This window comes from Dreissena polymorpha, chromosome 8, assembly GCF_020536995.1.
Source record: "Dreissena polymorpha isolate Duluth1 chromosome 8, UMN_Dpol_1.0, whole genome shotgun sequence".
Taxonomy (NCBI): Eukaryota; Metazoa; Mollusca; class Bivalvia; order Myida; family Dreissenidae; genus Dreissena; species Dreissena polymorpha.
The window spans coordinates 13917863-13934387 of NC_068362.1; the positions used below are offsets into that span (position 1 = coordinate 13917863).

Genomic DNA, 16525 nt, shown 5'->3' on the forward strand with positions numbered 1-16525 from the left:
CTCCTTACACACGGTCGATACAGAACAATTTTACTCAAAATAAGCTTGATATGCTTTTGGTCCTGGGAATCACATACTCATGTGAAACTGATAAACAAAAAAACACTTTAACAAATAACTCCTTTCGAAAAATATTTGCTTGCGATGAAAATCACTATCTGAATTCGTGCTCATTTTTTCCCCTTTTGACATCCAGTATCGATTTAGCCACGACCTGATAGCCCATTTAACTAAGAATATGACAAAACACTGATATAATCATGGGACTATGCGTGTGAAGTCCAACGATATCTGATTTTGAACTCGAATTCAGACCGTCATATGTTCTACCTAGCACGCATGAGATAGGCACGATACCATATATTACAAATCATATGACCCTACGATATTATAATCAGGCCAACGGAGTGTATCAAAAACCAAACTGAGGGCTTTGTACATATCAAATGTGCATGCCTATTATCGTTATGTTGTAAATTGTATTGAGTGCTTTTGCGATGAGTTCTGATTTTGGTGTGAAGTCCCCAATATGTGTGTAATGACTGTTCAAATGTGTCTGCCCCAGACTGATTATTGTTGAAAGTTTGTACATCGCGAACTCTATATTGTCAACTTTGCATGGTTGTAAAGGAAACTATTAAACCGATTTAAAACCCAAATGCTTCGCCTTTGTCGCTCAGCTGATATAATGTTCGGCTTCCTAAATAACTGTTAGTCTATTAGTGTGTTTTGTTTACGAATGAATCTACAACACTTCGTACCTTCCGTGTTTCTAATTTTGTCGTGCTTAATCAATTGTTGAATATCATGTTTTTTTATAATTTCCATGATCATGAGTGTACATTTATTAAAAAGTATATATTGAGAATGTTAACCGATTTACTACAAAATTCATACGGCTGAGTTTTTAATACCAGTACCTTTCTGCTAGCTTTATCTTTAAAACATATATTTACTTGAGGTGAGATAGTTAACAGTTGTATGTAAACGTTCTACAGAAATATAAGTTCATTATGACCCATTCCTAATGTCAATTATTATTGCAATTTATAGAAGGGTATCTATCAATTTACTACTTGACGAAGAAAAGGATGCAAGATTAAGCTCGCCTTAGTTGATTTCATGTTGTATTGGGCAATTTTGGAATTCCATACAGCACAGTACTTCCGAAATTGTTTGGATGACAAACATCATATATAATAATTATGATGCTTATACGTGTTTTCTCATGGCAAGGCATGTAGGTTTTGTTCGCATGTGTTATCTCCAGTGTCGAAATGAGTGGATGACCTTTTCGTCTCATGTTAAAAAATATATTTTCATTTTACATAACTAATCTAACCAAATAGTGTATCATAACGGTAAATTACTCGTATATGCAATGTTTATTCACACTTTTTTGGCGTTTTAATACCCAACCCATCCCTTAATGATGGAATTTACTATATAGAGTTCTGTTCGTTGTCGGATAAGGGCTTGCTCGGATCCGGCCTTTCTTTTTCTATCGTGTATATGCAACGCACTTGTGGATTATTATTCGCCATAAGTCGACGACGTATGACGCCCGATATCAAGTATGTCAATAGATATTCGATGTTATAATTAAAGGAGAAAGTTCATAAATATTGCTTGCATTTCAATAAAATTCCATTATATTGGAGGGTTTTAACATTACGTCGGGGTATCGATTTCCGGGAATTTTCTTTCTTTGTATTGTTTAGTTTGGTAACTGTGTACTGCTTTGTATATGATGCGTATAATGATATTTTGCTTTTTATAGTCAATCCCAGATGATCCGATAATGTGTATTGGATATTTGTTCCTCCCCTCCGTAAAAGGTAAAACTTTAATTTCACTGTTACTGTAGATTATAAATCCGTACGGACTGCCCCACATCAGTGCCGCGGCAAGCAAAGTTTTGATTGACTAGACTTTTGAACAATGCTTTTTGTGAACTATGGGAGCCTTTTTTCCATAGTAACACTAAACAAGAACATATATTGTTATAATGAATGAATACCTACTAGACATAAAGTGCGACTAGCTAAGTGACTATTTAGAAGTTGGCACTTCGATACTATAAAATGACAACTTGCAACACTTTGTTGGCAAACCGAAATAATGAATTGCTCAATACGACTAATATATAGTCTACCCATAAGGACACATCAACCATGCTCTGTTAAACAGGTATACGTAATACTGGTTTAAATATGATGTAATATTCTTAATAATTAAGGTCACAACATTATATTGTTGAACTAGAAATACAGATTAAATTAGAATGTGCACTGCAATCGTTTTTATGATAACAAACCGTTGAGTATGGTTATAAAGTACTCCTGTTTTATGTCAAAATTGTTTGCATGTATTATTGTCTTATCAACAATTAACTCTCCACTAATTCGTATTAGTTTTGCAGTTCTAAAAATGTCAAGTATATAATCAACACCCAACACAACAGGACCAGCGTTAAAGTCATATATATGACTACACTTAAAAAGAACACTTGCTGCATAAAAAATGAGAATTAATTTTATTTCAGAATTCAAGCGAAAGTAATAATCAAATTGTTGAGGCCGTTTACAAACAATTAACACACCATTATTGTTTAAAGAAATACCAATTGATATTCAAACTGCAAATGAGAAAAACGGTCGTTGATAGGTTATTCCCAGAACAATAATATTGCAGCGTTCCATTTATATATCAGTTTACAGCATGCGTGTAGTACATTAGTTAGCTCATAAACCACCTGCCCTTTGTAAAAGTATAGCTCTAGAAAAATAATCTAGTAAACAGGTCCCTGAGTACAACGCTTGCAATATTGATATCGCAAAATGACCATATCACCAGTGTAACAAATAACTCATCCAACAATGGTTTCATGTTGTTAATTAAATGCTTAGTCTAACCTATATTCTACTTTATTTATTCGGTGAGAAGATGCGTTTTCTTAAGCTGTAAAACATAATATCGTACATATTATACATAAATGTGAGTGTACATTATGCATGTGTGGTAAAGAAAAAAAGACAAATGTATGCAATACCAACACAATTAAGTATTGTCTTTTCATAAGACGAGTTGTGTGAAATCTAGCATAACAATTGTTTACGGTAACGAATATTTTACCTTGCTTAAAAATTAATAAGAATGCGATGGCGTCGCAAATAGTAAGCACACTTGGCTGAAATGACCACCATATTTTGACGGAATACAGTTATATAAAGTTGTATATACAGTTGAATCAAATATAAACAAATGCAGAGTTGATTTCCAATAATCTCTCCTAATTCCTTAAACTGTATTATTGTACCACATTATTGTTTAGTATAATTGCCCTCTTCGCGCAGGCAAGTAAATATATATATACTAGTCCATACAAAATTCAGGGAATATAGATTTTGCGAGTGCATATATTGTTAAATAACTTTGTATCGTTGCTCTGGGTCTTTTAATTTTAATTGATGTTTTTTTTAATTGTATTTTGCTTAGTCATCAAGTTTATCTTGTGTTGTATTTCTAAACATTATAAAATTGCTATATTAAATGGATAACACTTTTTCTTGCAGATAGGAAAATATCAAGTACAGCTCTGTTTTTGAGTGGTTGTCCTAAACAAGGACATTAGTTCATACTTTCTTTATCAAATTACAAACACTCACGCGCCAGAGCTCTTATGCATCAAATGATAAACTGGTTGAGTGACGACAAGCGAATATTTGTTCAAGCCCGTATCAGATATTAGAGAGGTACAATCTGTATAACAAGTAACGGCAGAAAAGTGGGTTATAAGTACTGGAAAACAGTTTTGAAATTTAAACATGAAATACTATACCTGATAAACGATAATTGATTTATTTACAATGTTTCTTCATATTTGTAAGAGGAATCTTACTGAACAAACTCTTATTATCCATGCGGAAGCATGATCTTGTTCACACTGTAATGAATCATTTTAAGATACACAAAACAATCAGAAATGTTAAATATTATACACTATACATTACACTGTTTAAGTGTTTAATATTCTTTCAAACAGGAGTAAAGACCTGTGTACGCGTGGAGAAACATAACGTAAATTTTTATTGCAAGTGCACACCAACGCAAACCAACCAATATAATCTTCGTTTTCTGATAACAAACACATCCAAAAGATGAATTAATACAAAACATGATACATATTCGTTCCGAAAGCAAACCAAATCGAAATGCTCTCAGAATTCATTTGAAGTTATAGTGTACTATATCACGGCCGTTAATCTCAGGCACCACCTCTGTTTGCGATGCATTAATACATAAGCCATAATACTTCCGAGGTGGCTCTAAGAACCGGTTGTTTTTTAAAATTCACTTTTAATTCCACAGGGTAAGTTTTATATGATTTTTCAACATTTTTCGCATTACATATGTACAGAAACATACAATCACAACCCATTCGTAAACGTGGAAAATATTTTAAGTTGTACCTTTAACTGTATACATATTGCATAATAGTACATTACCAAATTTAATACAATTACCAAGTATTAAATACAAACGAAGTAAAATGATAGTGAATCAAAAATGTATGTTAAAGTGCTTATTTTTGGGACTAGAAAAGATCTATATTTTTTACTCAAATTCTTTCTTTGAGAGGTTATAAATAGAATATATTAAAGCTACGACAATCGACTATACAAATACTTTGACCATAACATAAAGTAATCAGGTAAACAAAGGTTGAGAAACATCCAACAGGGGGGGGCGCTGCATTACAATGTCAAACAATATCTGAAATAGTACTCAATTCAGCCTCTGCTATGTTATATTTATTAAGCATGGCACAGACACGATAACTTAATTTTAAAATCATATGACCGAACAATAATAATTATAAGGTTCACTTAATGTGTAAAACACCAAACATTGGACCTTGCATACCTGCAGAAGGTCTAGCTTCTAGGGCATGCTGATTATATCCGGATTGTTCATGAAATACAGTGTCTCGGCAATATTCGGTGAAACTAGGACCGTCAAATGGGACGTGCGTCTAAAGTTGGACGTTCAGGTGGTGCCAATGACTTAAGTTGATTGATAAATAAAGTTGACATTTTATAGTCAGAGGCAGTGGTCGCTGAGAGAAACCATTCTTCAAAAATTATTGTTTCATGTGGATTAAGAAAAATTGGAAGAAAAACGTCTATTTTGTTAGGATACAACCAAATAAGCTTCCATTTTGGATCATTGACCATTTAACAAACGGCAAGCTAAATAATTTCAAAAGTTAAAGGCTTTTCAAAATTGATATATAATTACCTCTTCATCAAAGAAAACAAAATGTTAGAAAAAAATGAAGACGTAATTAAAAAACCAATACAGATTTAATTTATTTTAAGAATTGTATTTGCCGCTATTCCGGCTAATATCTCTATAATTTGCTGCGACTTTAGAATGATAAATAGCGGCAACATATACTTTTCTTAAACGAAGTATGCTTAACTGTGGTAACACTAACATTTACAATATGCGCACGACACTTGTACGAAATATGTATGTCCGCTTAATGCTTTTAAACCAAGTTTATAACTGTTTTTAAATATTATTAATATTTAAAACATTTCATTACACAGGAATGCTAAAACTCCAAAAAATATATCAAAATAATGTTTTTCACACCCGCTAGTCTGTTATTTATATGACATGTGGATAAATACCAATACACTACATGCAATACTAGAAATGTATTGTACATCTTTGTTACAAATGACAATATTAATTTGTATGTGTACGAATTTGTGTGTGTTGTCATGGATTTGTTTAGGAGCCTGATAAAAAGGGAAATGTTTCACTATTAATTTTTGTTTCATCTATTTTATCATTGAAACCTACGAAAATCTGCAAAGCGTCAAAATATCTATTAATTCAGTACTTCTAATAATTTACATTATTCGAGCGTTAGATCTTCGAAACATGCAGTTCAAGAAAAAGGTAGATATAGCATTACCTATCTGAAAGTGACAAAGCCCCATATCGTGCAATTGCCAGGCCTGTCGTAAAATGCTCTAAAATATACTGTTGCAAAGACAATGGGCACAGTTTAGATGCTTAAAAACATAAAACATATGTCATCGGAAAATTACTGGAAATCACATTTACTTATATGTACATTCCTGTTATTCCTGGACCTTTATACAAGCATTATATGGGTCGATTGGTTTGCCAAAACCCATAAAAATGTACAATAATACACATGGAAAGCGCAAAACATAAACAGTTAAGGACAGAACTAACACAATCACAATTTTGACAATAACACAGCTTCGTTTATTTTAAGTCATCGGGCCCCTCTCGTTCGAAATCTTCCACATCTTTGTTCAGGTCTTGACTCAAACCATGCTTTATACGTTTTAGACGGCATGCACCTGCGGACAAATTTTATATAAGTAATGGATAAATATTGTAGGTTATAACTAGAGTACATTAATATACACAATGAACAGTCAGCAAAAGCTACGACGATATAATTCACAACAGGTTGTCGTAAATGTATCACTTAATTGCGTATGTAAATCACACTATTCTTACCTAGCTTAAAAGCGTCGTCTGTATAAGCAGTTCTTGTCATTGGACTAGAAGCAATCGTTTTGGGATCTTTCTTAAATGTTTCATCTAACATGGCGGTGTTATGTTTTCCTATCATAATAATGGGTATTGTGTCTTGTATTGTTTTGTATGAAGTAGGCTTCCTGGAATGCATATGTCAATTTTATATGATATAAAAACGATGAGTTAAAATGATTTAAAAATCCATTGTGATCAAACAACAATAAAAGCGTTAAGAATATATTTAAGCATGTTACTGGTATCATTAACATTGTATCGTAACATTGGATTCATCTCAATATAAAAAGATGTGAGCTTATAAATCAATTCCACATCCCACCGAAGTATGTAAGGGCGTCTTAGCATCATTAGTAACACATCTTACTCTCAACAGTACGTCAGTCATATAAGATATTTGGATAAAGAATATTTAAATGCTCGCAGATCATTGTATTAAACGCAACTTAATTAATGTAAAATTAATGTTCTTCTTTGTTAATTCTTACCCACTAAAATCCCTTCCAACGAGTCAACATCATTTCCAAATTTTACTTCTTCTACTTATTGACAACCCCCTGTGTTTTAAAACACCCTTTATCGATCGAAGGGACCATAGACCGCCGTTTTTCTTATTTTTGGTGTATTATTCAACTCTAATTTAAAACTAAAGGTTGTGGATGGTTTAAAGTATTGATGTTGCCATTGCAGGCACAATCAAAATCAAAATGGGTTACTGTATAAGCAAGTATGGTGATATTCTTTACTTAATATACAAGAATCCCCATTGAATCTCTAACATAACACGCTAATCCACTCTTTGTTTAATCGATCTGTGCAATGACATCCACATTAAGACGACACTTTCCGGAGCCAATCAAAATGGTTGTCTTATAACTATTTCGAGGCATATAAAAATATGTACTAGTATGCAAGAAAGATTCGTCAAAGTGAGTGGTTTGCATGCATGATAAATGAAAACTATAAATTTTCGAGGATCAGTTGGCAAATTATCATGTTTATTTTATTAAATCGTATGTGACAAAACAATATCATTAAACAAAATTTAGAAGGTAATTTGAATGCGACAAGCTAAAATATGTTTTAGAAGATAATATAGTTTAAGATTTTACTTCAATGATCAGCCACAATTTAGCGCACTAGGTGGTTAGCGGACAGAAGTACGTTTGTAGTACGTGATTCGATAATATCAAAATACGCTTACGTATGTACCTTGGTTTGTCAAGAAATGCGTGGCGAGTCTTTCCTTTGACAAGAATTTCATACAGCTGACATATGAAATAATCTGTATCCTCTATTTCTAATTTATTTTCCTCCCTCACTGCAGCCCATATTAGTGTTTTCTTTCTCAACGTTTTGTTTACTTCATGTTTTACCTCGGTTGGACATGCTTTGCTTTGCTCTTCAAACACCAACAGTTGCGTTTGAACATTCCATCTGACCTTTTAAATGAAATGCATTAATTTAGCAATCAATAGACGGAGAGAATAACTGACTGTAAAAACAATATAGTTTTGAGTGAACAATATGTAAATGTACACAAAGCCGAAGAGAAAAAAATAAGTTTACATCTTTAAGCGTTTTTCTCGACTGATCGGGCAAGTTTATATTTGATTTCGGCATCGTTGTACCCCTGTTTGTTCGTGCTTCGTATTCTTCAAGCGTAGATACCACATTGCAGTAAACACCAAAAAGCATCTGTTTGCTTGCTGCAATTAGAACACAAATTCACCATCAAATAATAATTGGACAGCATTATATCATAAAGCGATGTAGACTACTTTCTATCACATTGCAAAAAATGCACTTTTTATTTGACCTTTGTTTAGCAGGTTATTTAATCAAAGCAAGAAATTTAACATTGTGTCTTGCACGTAGGCTTACAATTAATACAAACATAAATATGCTGATCATATTATAACCATTAGGCGCATTCTTAATGGAAACATTACATTAAAAATGGCATTTACATTTTCTAGTTATTTTGTGTATTTTCAACGTGATTTGTCGTTGAATCTGTGATACATTTTTCCTTCGGAAATGTCATTAGCATGTTTCGTAATATACAAAGCTCTTCTCGAGCGACAAATTATATGTATGACATTTCCAATTATAATGCATGTGTTTCTATAAAATCACCTTCATGTGATCGTTGACGCTGAATTTGATCTTGCCGTTGAGTCCGTTCTTTGTTCAACAAATCTGGTGCATTTTTATCGTTTTCGCTGTCTGTCGTGTACAATTTTGCTCGCTTTTTTTCAGTTGGTTTTGCCTGAGATGTTTCATTCCCTTCGGTATTCCGTTTTTTCTTCTCTTCTGTATCTCTATATAATAGCGTGAAATAATTTTTTTCAAAGAACGTTTACCTAATAAACAACACATTTTTTACAATATTAATATTAAACAATCATATATATTTATAACAGGCGTTTTTTCTCCCATTTACCTACTACACGTATGAATACTATGCACATGTCACATACACACACATTCTGGACTATCATATTGTGTTACATTCTTGTCGATAACTAACTATCAGTTACCGGTATATCCTTGTCTTACGTCCGATAAATCAACACACAACGAAACCCAAGATGAATTACAAAAGTGAATCATGTTTTCAAATCGAATATAAATTGACACTAGTATCAAGCGAATATCGTATATGCGCTCATAAAAAGTTTATGTATTTGTGTGGGTTATGGTTTTATATGCTAACAAATACATTTGTAATACCCACAACATGGTTTTATAGCCCAACGTCTGTGACATCTACGATTGTTTTGAATGTCGTCAGACCAGACGAGTAAGACAAATATAAAATGTGCAATTAATATATCATCCTATATATCACTCGTTTTGCGCATTCGATCCCTGATTGTTTTATCTAAACCTATTTAACATGTACATTAATTAGCTTCGGTCCTGCTATAAAGACGAATAAAATACTTTTCACCGTTGTGATTGCTACGCTTGAAGGCATTGAAGGGTGTTCAATACTTAATCCATGACGTATTAGTTTCAAATTACGTCTTGAATGGTGTACAATACTCCTAATATACACAATATAGTGAATTAAACATACCTTTGCCGGTCCATCTGACACCATAGACATTGACCCACAGACATCATTAACCTGAAAAAATAGCGTAGGTGTTTATTTATAAAGCAATCATGTATGTTAATAAGAATATATATATATATATATATATATATATATATATATATATATATATATATATCACGATGTCTTATCAAACCTTTGGTCGTATGGTCGACTTCTTATTAAGATTTCATTTATTTTTTATTTATTTGAACTGTTTGCGTATGTAAATGATATATCTTATTGTGTCTTCTATAGTGTGTATACATTAAATGTATATACCTATGCGCAAATCTTATTTGTATAAACAATATAAAGAATATAATTCCCTGTGTCGAATGAATCCAATTACCGCTAAACAAGAGATTTGAAGATATTAATGGCTGCGACACTTATTGTATGCACAGACGTTAGTTTCATATTAATTGTCTTTAAAAAAAGATTGTTTAAGTCCTGCAAAACAGTTACCATAATCGACTATCTTGACAAGTAAGTCCGCATTATACGGAGCAACTTACACGACGACTCCAAAAATGATTGTTTGCAACACTAAGTCATTCATCTCCCCCATACTGTTTGTCTTCCCGTTGTGGATTATTGGTATGTTAAGGGTTGTTGATGCGCTGGTGTGCTCACCTATATATAATTGACACGTCATCACAATATCACAATATTATTTACATTTTACGGACGAAATAAATTACCAAAATGTCAATAATGTAATCTTAGGCATCTCTCGTTATATAAAAACTAATGAATTCCTCGGTAAACTGTTTTTTTTGGAAACCGTCGATATGTACATTGATGTATTGTTACTGAAAATATATCAATGGATTTCATTCAGTATTTCACAACAACTGAATGAACCTTATAAAAAAACACAAATACATATTTCTGGAAAAATGTTTTTTTTCATAGTGAAGAAGAAGCTGAAAACAAAATCGTGGACGCCTCTAGACACTCGACTGACAATTCGAAACATAAGGGGTATTCTGCCTATATAATGTAGATTCGGGTTTGAAATACTGGTTGATATTGTCCTCAACAACTGGCCTTCTCTTCATGTAAACAGTGTCGGTTTGTGGCGGAGATGTCCACTATTTCATGAATGCTGCTACATAACAGTTGCTTAACAATTCTTCTATAAGACGGATACTTATATATAATATGATGCTACTTATGTCTGCCTTAGTACGAAAGTGCACTATTTTTTAATTATATTTGTATTAAACAGAAATATTTTCTTACAATTTTAGCAAATTCATGATGACTGCAGATTCTTAGTGAATTTAAAGGGGCCTTTTCAAGTTTGAGTACATTTACAAAACTAATAAAAAATTGTTTCAGATTCGCATATTTTCGTTTGAGTTATGATATTTGTGAGGAAACAGTAATATTGAACATTTACCATGCTCTAAAAATAGCAATTATATGCATCTTTTGACGATTTCAAAACCTTAAATTATCAAGCGTTGCGACGCTAAACGAATGAATAATTTGGAGAGTTCTGTAAGTGTGGATATATTTTGTGAAACTACAAGGATTACTTATTCGGAGTAAAAAATACATGAGTCACTGTATCTGGAAGAATGGCCGAGAGGTCTAGGTCGTTGACTTTTTTCTTCCATGCCTCTAGGAGTCAGTGGTTCAAGCCCTGCTAAGGTTCACTTATTTTTCTTTATTTTAAATTTTATTCTTGAGTTTTTACTGGAGCTTTTTAGATCCAAGGTTTACATTTATCTATATAAAGCATTTAAAGTGATATTATGAGCATCTAACTGTATATAGGTGTCTATCGCCACCGTTGTTTATTTTTGGTGTTTTCACTTCATATACACTTATATTTGTTAATGCAGCATCTACATACTAAAACAATATCCCGGAAAGAGAACAATAATGCATTTTATTATCAACCGTACTTTCGTTTTGACAACTGACGACAGAAATTATTCTATGTATGATGTTAGTCTAAATGTAGTTTTCATGCAGATTCATTCATACGACACAAAGACACACTTTTGTTTTACGGATCATTTCGGCTTAGAGGACTATATGAGTCATGTAAAATATCGATAATAATATATATTATTTATAAACAACTGGTAGCAAGATGGGTTGTAGATAATAGATCAGTTACCACATTTTAACTAATTCTTTTTACGTGTTAATTCTTTTCAGCTTAATTCAACCGTGAAAAATGCCCATAAAATCACTTTAATGACAAAATTCCAAACATGCCACAATCTGTGAAAAGGCCCCTTTAACAAACTTGTTAATTCTGTGTTACCTTTTGGTTTATCAATGCTTACAAAGTGATTGCTTTTTAAGTCCAGCTCGCAATTCTCTTTTATAGAATTTGAAACTCGATGCTCCCGACCACTAAGTAGATTTAATTGTTGAATGATGTGTATACATGCTATTAAGTTCAACAGTCTATGGTGCTTTGGAAAATATAATCAAAATGATATAAAACCTAAGTTTAAATTATTTTAAGTGAAGACTATAACATAATATTGAATCAAATATTTATCAACACAATCCGTCCATCCGAAGGATCTGCGGTTCTTGGAATGCGGTCAAGGGGAATAACCAACTTATACCGCTGCAAAAGTGCGATATCAACCCTCCGATCAAAAAGCATAGCCTACACCTTTTGCAAAATTTGAGAATATGTACATACTATAGAGCGATATTAAATTTAATGCAATATCATCGTTTTGAACATAACAAACCATTGGAAGTGAACATAAATTATCAAAATGTAGAAGTCCTTGCACACAACACTTGTGTAAAATTTAAATATGGTATACCACTATTGCAGATGTTAAAGACAGACTATAGTTTGTTTGTTGTTTTTGTTAAAACATTAACATAATCGCCTGTTGTATCACTCCACAGAGCCTTTAAACCATCGGTCTTTTAAACAAAAATAGCGTTATAAATATGTTCATACGCCCCTTTTTTTTTACTACAACAAGTGTAATTATTATATATTATTTGTTTGTAAAGTGATATTATATATATATATCTACAATCATTAATATAATTGTACAAGAAGAGTCTCGAAAAGACGTACTGAAATTATATTATTGTCAAACCTAAAAAGCTTAAAAACGAGTATATTACCTGTTTCACAAATAACTGGCTACCTAACAGTCCCATCGGGTATAAGTGAATACTTTATCAATTTCTTTCTCTCACTGTACACTACCCTTGATCTATGCTATCTGTTCAAAATTTAGGAAGCGATAACTAACGCTGTCACATAAAACTTCGTTCATGTTATAAACACTGATACTTTTATGTTAAGGTGTACATTATGCATATGTGTCGCATATGCGTATCTATTGGGATTATACAGTAAATTCCTCCGCCCCCTCCTCTTCCTCTTCCTCCTCCTACTCCTCATCCTCCTCATCCTCATCCTCCTCATCCTCATCCTCCTCATTCTCATCCTCCTCATCATCATCATAATAATAATCATCATCATCATCATTATAATCATCATCATCATTATCATCAATATCATCGTCATCATCATCGTCGTCGTCATCGTCATCATCGTCGTCGTCGTAGTTGTCCTCGCCGTCGTCGTCATCATCATCATCAGCAGCATTATCATCATCGTCATCGTCATTATAATCATCAACATCCTCATCCTCCTCCTCCTCCTCCTCATCATCATCATCATCATTGTCATTCCCTTAATCAGTATCCTCGTTCTCGTCCATCAGTCAGATCTGTTGTGTGCTGCTGAAAGTAGTTCATCTTTGGAAAGGTATGTCCACTCTTTCACAGTGTCTATCCATCATATTTTCTTATGACGGCATCGTCGTCGACCTCCTTGAAGACCTTAAAAAATTGTCATGTACAGAAAGTAGTTTCTGGCGACGTGTTTTAACCAAAAAAGCTGTCGTCTGTTGGCGGTCATCAGTATGTAATCTCGTGATACAACAGTTGCAGTCATATTCCGGACACTCATCGGTCTTGTCCTTCGTGTAGATGCGGAGCAGTATTCAGATATACATTTATATGTTTATAAATGTAACCTTATATTGTATTTATCAAGCAAAATAAAATACATTCGTTTAATTTCCTTAACCACAATTTGTTAAATTAAGAATAATGTTTTAGCGTTACGGACATCAACTTAGACCAGTAATATGGAACAAATAGTAATTGTTCGCCATAGTTAAATGAAGCTTGGCTGGAATGTTTATCTTAAATATTGTGAATGGATATTGATAGTTTTTCAATTGTTTGCATGTTTATAGTGTTATGTTGTGTACAAATCATATCTTAAGTTTACAATTCAAACTTAAAACGCACACATTTTTCTTGATCATTAAAGACTGTCTTGGAGGAGGAACATTTCGTTTATATAAGATAAAGCGAAATATGTTCATAAGTCGCTCTATCTAAGCACTGTATTCTGACTGCAAATATGATGTCTGCTATAGATAGAAACACATGCAGTGACATTTGTAATATTGTATGACTAACGCTAGCACACACAAAAACTTATTTTATAAACCGCTTGTTTTGTAAACAATAAAATAAAGCGAACAAGTATACTCCAGAATCTATATCAGGAAAACCATTCTTGCTCTTATCCACCACTTTTTGTGAACGAACAAAACTATTTTGATTTAAATAGTACCTATGCTGACAAAAAGTGACGCATGGTAGCTTACCTAGCAAGGGGGTAACAATTTCAAGATACTTTACACTCTGTCAGATAACCCTACATTTAATAACGAGTAGAAACAAGGCGTCAAAAATATGGAACGAGTGTAATGTCGACGATCTAACACAGCAATACTGTAACTGCTCTACCGAGAGATGTTAACGCTGCCATAAAAGTCTGCCCAACCGGTAAAGCCGCTGGATTTGACAATATATGTTACGAACATTAACTTCTTGTCATAGATATCTTTTCGCCCATCATAGCAATCGTATATACAAATATTTTGCGAAATATTTATGTCTCGGTTGAAATAAAAAACAATGAGATAATAACACTACATAAGGCGGTAAAATGTAAAGACAACCCAAACAACTATCGAGATGTAAACTCTACTTCCTTATTGTTGAAGCTCTACGGCTACAATGCATTATATTAATTTGTGACAAGTACTAAAAGCAGTGGCGGTTCCAGTATAACTCCAACAAGTTTGACGCTATCGCCTGTAATGCCAGTGTAAGGTCGTGATGTAAGAGAAAGTTGTATATGGGAACACAACAACTAAATGATACAACAACTAAATGAAGTAAAGGTGTACAGTCACCTTGGTCTTTCTACAACCAAATGACGCTAGCAACAAACTTCCAGGAACGTTCCTTAACATACTGAATAGTGGGTGACATACAGGAGGTTTAAACCCAGTTACTCTTAAAACGTTATACCAAGCAGTGGTAATACCTACAGCACTTTACGGATGTGAACGCTGGAATACATACACGCAAACGGACATTGACAGAATTGCGGTAGCACACAGGTTTGGCGTTAAACACTCACAGTCATTGATACTGTCTACCAATACTGACTTTTAATTCGCAGTGCTAGATATTGAATGGCTCGAAAAATGTCATGACGCAAGAAAACCTACATTTTTGGACAGTAATGCAATATTTCTTGTAGATACTTTGCAAAGCGTGTGTTCCTGAATAGAATACCGCGATTTCTTAACAATGATTTTCAATGCCAGGGATTATCCCAGATATATTTAGGTTTATCTTGATATATCTACTGGAGCAGTGAGACCTTTTTGTCAAAAATGCAGTGGAAGAGGATTCTTCGGAAGCATGAGACGAACTATCCAGAGAAGCCAGGTTTTCGAAAATATGCACTCAAAGACCTGGCTTGTCCGTGATAATGCAGAAGGACGGTAACCCATATGTGCCTTATGCAATCTCGAAATCCCATCTAGAGTTGCTGCCCATAGTGAAATCAATTAATAAAGCTGTAGGGCGCATGCTATCGAGGTCATACGCGGAACAGTGTTTGTTACAAGTGCTCAAGATGATGCGAAAATATTATTTTTTCTGCGCGTATAATAATCCCCACATACCAGGCATACTCGGCATTCAATTTGCGGGGTATCTTTCTCCTTTCAATGATGCAATATAACGCTTTAACAACAAGCAGACGTATTAATGTGTCAAACGTTCCTCAACGCAGGCGCGTCAAACTTTACAATGCTTAAAACGTTATACCAGGGACAAGAAGGACAAGTTTAACAAGTAACACACTTGCTGGGGTACTGTGGCCGTAAAGAGAACGTATTCTAATATTTATATTCGTACCTTGTTAACCAGTTAGTTTCTTATGTTGCTATTGATCTTACTACAATACTCTATGAGTACAACATCAGTAAACAGAAGGTATTCTATAATTTGTTTTCGTTCCTAAATGCCAGATTTTTTTTTCGCGAATGTCTTGATCAGCATCGGTTTCGGAATACATGTGTATGTGCGTTATGCGTATTTACACTATGATATTATATGTTCAATCTAAATACTACATGCGTTTTTTTCTGTTTAATTGAAATCTAGAAGATAGATTTATTTTCCCCCACAATATCAATTTAATTCATTGCCTATATATATTAAGCAAATATTAAATAACACATAGAGTTATTTCTTTATTTTTAAATAAAATGGATAGATAAAGCAAAAAGATAGTGTTGAATATCGGAATATGGAAGTGAATTCGGACCAAACTAGTTAAATAAGTGAATAATGTAGATTTCGCCAGCGGTGAATGAACAGTGTTGAGTAACAAGCATTTGCAAAAAAAGTGCTCTTTAATAACTA

At 33.3% G+C, this 16525-nt stretch overlaps 2 protein-coding genes across 2 annotated transcripts in view; one reads left to right on the forward strand and one right to left on the reverse strand.

The window, feature by feature from the left end:
* Positions 1–16525, forward strand: part of LOC127840335 (uncharacterized protein DDB_G0271670-like) — a gene marked incomplete at its 3' end in the record, with an annotated part of 75931 nt that overhangs the window by 57542 nt on the left and 1864 nt on the right. The gene's annotated exons all lie outside the window — the stretch shown is intronic.
* LOC127842404 (uncharacterized) lies at positions 6128–12980 on the reverse strand. Its single transcript, XM_052371895.1, has 8 exons — positions 12836–12980; positions 10228–10345; positions 9692–9742; positions 8746–8930; positions 8176–8315; positions 7819–8048; positions 6571–6731; positions 6128–6407 (listed from the first exon to the last, which is right to left on the reverse strand). Exons 2-8 carry the CDS (start codon positions 10278–10280, stop codon positions 6310–6312), a joined length of 918 nt encoding a protein of 305 aa, XP_052227855.1. The 5' UTR covers positions 10281–10345; positions 12836–12980; the 3' UTR covers positions 6128–6309.